The sequence below is a fragment of the Ammospiza caudacuta genome, chromosome 11 (genome assembly GCF_027887145.1).
Source record: "Ammospiza caudacuta isolate bAmmCau1 chromosome 11, bAmmCau1.pri, whole genome shotgun sequence".
NCBI lineage: Eukaryota > Metazoa > Chordata > Aves > Passeriformes > Passerellidae > Ammospiza > Ammospiza caudacuta.
Genome location: NC_080603.1, coordinates 23,827,422 through 23,833,421, shown reverse-complemented (window position 1 = coordinate 23,833,421; position 6,000 = coordinate 23,827,422). Strand labels below are relative to the sequence as shown.

The 6,000-nt window shown below is 44.3% G+C and overlaps 1 protein-coding gene across 1 annotated transcript; it reads left to right on the top strand.

Annotated features, from left to right (window-relative positions):
• The first annotated feature begins 332 nt into the window (after window positions 1-332).
• Window positions 333-3,448, top strand: GPR160 (G protein-coupled receptor 160). The gene is made up of 3 exons (XM_058812553.1): window positions 333-545; window positions 628-763; window positions 1,748-3,448. The coding sequence occupies exon 3, from the start codon at window positions 1,802-1,804 to the stop codon at window positions 2,819-2,821; it is 1,020 nt and encodes a 339-aa protein (XP_058668536.1). The 5' UTR covers window positions 333-545; window positions 628-763; window positions 1,748-1,801; the 3' UTR covers window positions 2,822-3,448.
• The last annotated feature ends 2,552 nt before the right edge of the window (window positions 3,449-6,000 follow it).

Below are 6,000 nucleotides of genomic sequence, written 5' to 3'. Positions count from 1 at the left end.
TATATGCTCTGTTTTCTTCTCTAAGAAGAAAACAACTATGAAAGCATCACTATTCAGATACTTGTGGGCGGACTGTGTGCTCAGAAGTTGCAATACCTCTGTCGGCTGTAAACATTTTACTATACTCCAGTACGTGCAACAGTCCTAACTGTACACAGCCACCAGTTCCGTGCGCTGTATGTGCTATACATGTTGCGTGTTACCCGTGTTGTGCCCCGTTCTCCCCACACGAGCCCGCACCGCCGCTCCCCGCTCCCGCCCGGTGCCCGCGCTGGGGCGGGCGGAGGCGGCGGCCCCGCGGGCGGGAGCGCGGAGCGGCGGCCGCAGGTGGGGCCGGGGCCGGGCGGGGACAGCCCGAGAGTCCCCTCGGAGCCCCCGGGGCCGCCTCCCTCCCTCCCTCCCTCCGTCCCTGCCTGCGGCTCCGGAGCGGAGCAGGAACCCGCCGGGAGCCCCGCCGGGAGCGGCCGGGACGGGGAGCGGGCGGCGCCGGCAGCCGCGGGGTCTCAGTGCGCGGGATGGGGCTGTGCCCGCACGGCCCCGGACAGGTGAGGCCGCCTTACTATTATTAGTATTAGTATTAGTAGTATTAATTATTGTCTTACTGATCGGGACCCTGTTTGCGTGCAGGCTCCCTCCTCTCCGCGTGCCCGAGTGCAGCATCCAGCACATGAAGACAAAACACCGGAATTAAGCCGTGCCGCAAAGACAGATCAGGTTTCAGAGGATGCACTTGAGCAGATGAAGAGTGAAGCGGCCAGCCCAGGTAGGCTTGTAAACAAACTCCATGGATGCTTCTCAGGTTGTGCTGCCAAGGACTTGTAGCTGCTCTAACTCTGCTCTCAGGACACTCGAACTCAAACGTGCACTAACACAAGGTGTCTGCTTAAATGGAAACAATTCGCTGTTAACACAGAGCCCGAGTCCGTTCCTTTTTACAGCTGCCTCGGCTCCTCACCTCTTCTTTGCTCTCACTGGGAGCACAGACACCACCCGGCTTCTTTAAGGAAAGAGAGAAGAAATCAGATTAAACTGTCCATGCTGTCTTGCTGACATACACAGAGCCACCCTGTGTTCGTTTTCCTTAGGAATTAATATTTGGAAAAGAGTTATCATAAAGAAACTTGTGGAGGTCTGAAGGGAAAACCAGCTGCTCTGAGGTCTCTGTCATTGTAGTACTTAGAGATGAACAAAAAAGCCCAATTCAATAATGAAGCCCTTGTGCTTTGGATTGCCTCCGAGTTCCAGGATTCTTCCACCAAAAAAAGGAGGTGATTCTTGATGCTTTTCAAGATATTTCTGCAGTCTTGATTTGCTAAAGACTGTATGAGCATAATGAACTGTGCATAATGAGGCTGTGCTGCAGCATCTCCTGTAGTGTCTTGTCCAGTTTCTGTCCTGTAATTTTTTCAGAATATGCAGGAGCTCTGAGACCTCCATCCCTCTGGCCAGCTGGACAGAAAGACCTCTCCATGCCTTTGAAAGGAAAGGAACATAGTCAACCTTTTTTCCTAAACCTTTCCTTGGGTCATTAGCTACAAAGTAAATTATGTTGATCTCTCAGTAATGTAATTCAAAGAAAACAAAATTTAGGCAGTTGTTGATAATTTAATGATGAGTTAGCGAGGCTCTTTACTCTTCATTCAGGAAACTGAAAAATTCAGACAAATTGGATAGTTGCTATGATGGATCTAATTTGTAGAGCTACACAGAAGTAAAATTCTACAAATGTTGTTTTTTTTCTTCTCAGAGATGAAGCACTGTGCCCTGTGACATTTATTTCTGCTGTTTTCACCACTGGAGGATGGCTGCCAGGCTCTGTGAAAATGGCTCTGGTCAGTACCACCACACCCACACCAGCCAACGTCTTGAAATCAGCTACATGCTGGTCCTGATTATGCTTGGAAAAGTCTTCCTTGATTTCTTCATGTTGCAAATTAAGGCAAAACCTGTGAAAGTCAGTTTTATGGGATACTTCTGCGTTTCAGTGGCACTTCTCGATTTCACACTGCTGCTGAGCCTGTGTTTCATTTTCTGTTTTGAGGACTTTGCACTGTGGGGCGTGCGGTTCACGGAGTACCACATCTGCCTCCTCACCCAGATCTGCTCCCTGACCTACGGCCTTGTGCCCTTCCCAGTGTACCTGCTGGCTGCTCTGGATTATTACAGCACCGTCTCCCACACATCCCAGCTCCCTACAAGAGCTCGGAAGTTGCTTTATGGATTTGCCGTGGTGGTTATATGGATTGCTGGGTTTTTTTGCACTCTCCACGTTCCTGCTGTCTCTGAAGAGCTGCAGATGCAGAACAGTGTTTCCCCTTCCCAGTGCCCTGTCTCTGGCAGCTGGCAGAACTCCTCGGTGTCGTGGGCCATGGTGCTGCTGCTGGGCACGGCTCTCCTGGCTCGCTGGAAGGAGGTGACAACCATGCTGCTGTCTGCCAGGCTCCTCTCCTTGTCCAGCCAGCCTGTGCTCATGTTCCCCTACACGCACAACAACAACAGCACTTGCTGTAAGTGGCAGCTCCTGAGCAGGCTCCTCCTGTGTTTCCTTGGCACTTGGGCACCGTTTGTGGCTCTGCAGGTGGTGGTTGTGCTCCTGGGTGTGCAGATCCCAGCCTACGTGGAGATGAACGTGCCCTGGCTGTGCTTCATCAACAGCTTCCTCCTGGCAGCAGCCTACTGGTGCCGGTGCCACCATGTGGAGCTGACAGAGGAGGGCTGGAGCACAGACCCCTTTGTCAGCTGGAAATTCTGCTTTATGCCGTTCAACAATGAAAGCACAAAGGCAGCTGATAAGCCAGGCACAGTAATTGTCATCTGTTAACGATGCTGAAAGGGCTGCAAAGAGGCAGAACTCTGCTGTTGGGGGGCCAGGTCCTTGCAGACAACACAAGGAAACATCTCCAGAGCTTCTCTCCACCCAGTGTCCAGCAATACTCCAGTGAATATTGCACTGCAAGCACTGCCAGGCCAGGGAATTCAACTTCAAATTACATGATTAAAAAGACACTGTTTATACAAGACAAGTTTTCAGTCATTTTTCTGACTACAATTCTGCACTTCCTTTAAATGGAATTATCTCAGGTTTTACAGTACAAAATGCAATAACGTCTTGAAGGCTGGAGTTACATACAGATGCTGACCTAAGGTTCAAATGACTTTTTGAAGTGTATTTTGTTGTTAAAATGTGGATTTTTGCCAGCTGGATGGAAGGTAAGGGTTGCTGTCTGTTTAACAAGAAATAACTTGTTTTAGTTAAAGTTATGACTCCTACAGGAATAGAAATTTTTATAGTACAAAACCAGTGCAAGATGTGCAACTTCCACAGCCTCAGAAGAGGTGCTGTTTCATTGTTTCTTTGCTGCTGCTCCTCTAAGATACATTAACATATTAATAATTAAATAATTAAAGCAACAAGCATCAAGGTTAGCTGCTATACATAACTGCATGCCCAAGGTTAAAGAATGTTTCAAATTAAAATATAGCTTATTTTGAAGCAAAAAATACTTTAAAATAGTTAAATATGAAGTGGGACTACTTCAGCAGGGAAAGCATTAGGCTTCTAGAAAAAATACTCTCAATTTTCAAATTCTTAGAGTTTTACAATGGACTTGATTTGATTTTGGATAAGATAAATAAATGATACACAACCAAAGCAGACAAATGAAATTAGCATTTATTTCTGAAGCACTAAACTCACAATACAATGTTGTATTGAAAGAGAAACTAAGTAAATGATGCTGTAGGTTGGTTAACTGTCCCCCAGACCCCCAGGGAACAATGATTTCACACAAGAATACTCATTAAGAAAACTCTGCAGATAACAAAAGGTGCAATTACAAGCAAGTTTAAGCAGCATAGTATAAGGTGCTTTGTTTCAGCATTTGTAGGATGGATTCACCCATTAACAGACAGATTGAAGAAATGTCACTTTTACAGATCATAAATGAGAGAATCTAAAATTCATTCACATGCTAGTTGGTAATAGGAAAGTGCTTCTTAAAAAATGATTCACAAAGTGAAGATCATACTTTTACATAGCTCATTGTGTGCTCTTCAATTGTAAAATTTAAATTTTGGGTAATAATTTATTTTATTATATATCAATAATAGAGATAGATTTAATTACAGAATTTAATGCTACATGGGTTAAATTTTCTTATAAAAGAATATTCCAGTATTTCACTCCATAAGAATACACAATAACATCTTGATCATAAATTAATTTTTGATTTCTGAAACATACCAAATCTGATTATTTTGATTTATTATTTCACCCCACATAGTGCTTCTTTCACCCACAAGCTGTGGTAAATTTCTTTGAGATTTCTGTGATGTAATCAAACGGAGACAAGCATTTTTCAGCAGTAGAAAATGGTTTTGGGGGAAATCCTGGTTAAAAGGCCATCAAAAGGACAGTAAATGATCAAAAACTGAATTTTAAAACTAGTGCAATAAGAGGAGGCAATGCTTAGCAATACAGTTTGAAGTGTTTGGCACCACAAATTATTTCATTTTTTATGCTGGAAAATGTACTTGGAGGAAATTCTATTTCCATGTTAAAAGTAGGAAAACACATGCAATGTTACCTGGAAAAACAGCCCTAAGCAGTCTCTCCCTGCTCCCTCAAACTGTAATTGCTGTTAGTTAGTGCTGGAGACGCTACAGGATAAACCATGGCTAAACACAGGGTTGGACACAGCATTTCTTCAGGTTTTATAGAGACTGGACACCCACTGAAATGGGGCCGACACAATATTTACAAAACCCAATTCCATTTAAAAATCAGCAAATACATCAACTATAGGAATGCACCAGGCATTTCAGAATCATGAAATAACTAATTCCTACAGACTCAGCAGGCAGGGGGAAATTCCTCTTTTAAAGTTCGTTCAACACCAGATGAAGGAAAAGCTATTTTCAAGTTCATTTCAGGTGTGTTTTGCATGGTAAGTCTCACCCTTCTGGATCCCTAACATGCACAGAACTGGAACTGCAACCAGTTGGGTGAGGCTGCTGACATGCTTTATTTATCAGTGTGGTTCAGCTTCCCAAGGCCTAATTAAAGTTTACACAACCCCATCTGCCCTAACGTGCCAGAATTCCTGCAGCTGCTCAGTGCTCCTCAAGCCACTCGAAGTTTTCAACATTTTTTACAGGGAACCCGCAACATGCAGCCAAAGCAAATATAAATGGATTGATGTTACTAGCTGTAATACTGGTCAAATTTATTCTTTCTTACTTTTTGTGGAAAAGTGCCAAAGAGCATCAACTTTTAGGCTGTCACCTCCATTGAGGAGGCAACAGTGGCACTGCAGGTCTCCAGCAACATCCAGCCATGGTGCCTGAGCCTGCCAAGGGACAGTTTTAAAACATATTTATGGTAACTCTGTTTGCCAGCCCACTTTTATCCCTGGCATTCATGGAGGGAGACACCAGCTGTGCAGTGATCTCCATCCTACTGCCTTCCCAGCAGTTGTGTCTTTTCCTCTGCATTTTTTTTAACCTGGTGCTTCTGGGCAGTCCCAACACTGGTGCCTGAACCATCCCTCTCTAGAACAGGGTGACAGTTTCACTGCCAGAGAGGACAGAAGCTGTGCCAGGAACATGGAAATATCTGAAATAAAAGAACTACAGATAACACTGCTACATCTCTGTACATCACTTCTTGTGCTGTGCCAGCAGCTAATGGCTTTACACCATTCAAATACCTTACAGTATGGATATTAATGCTAACAGCAGCTAAAGTGTTAACCCTTTATGGCAGACTTCTGTACTTTTCTCATTTAAAGAATCTCTTACAAGTCAACATTGATTTTAATGAGATATTCTATGTGTTTTCAACTCTGAACAGAGTATTTGGCACTCAATGCTAAAACCCTTCATCTTTACACACATCAGTACTGGCCTGTGCATTCTATAACACAAAGACTACTTGGAAAGGAAGTTGGGTGTGCAGAATCCCTCATTGTTCTTTCCAAAATTGAATTTGCAGAAGTTGCC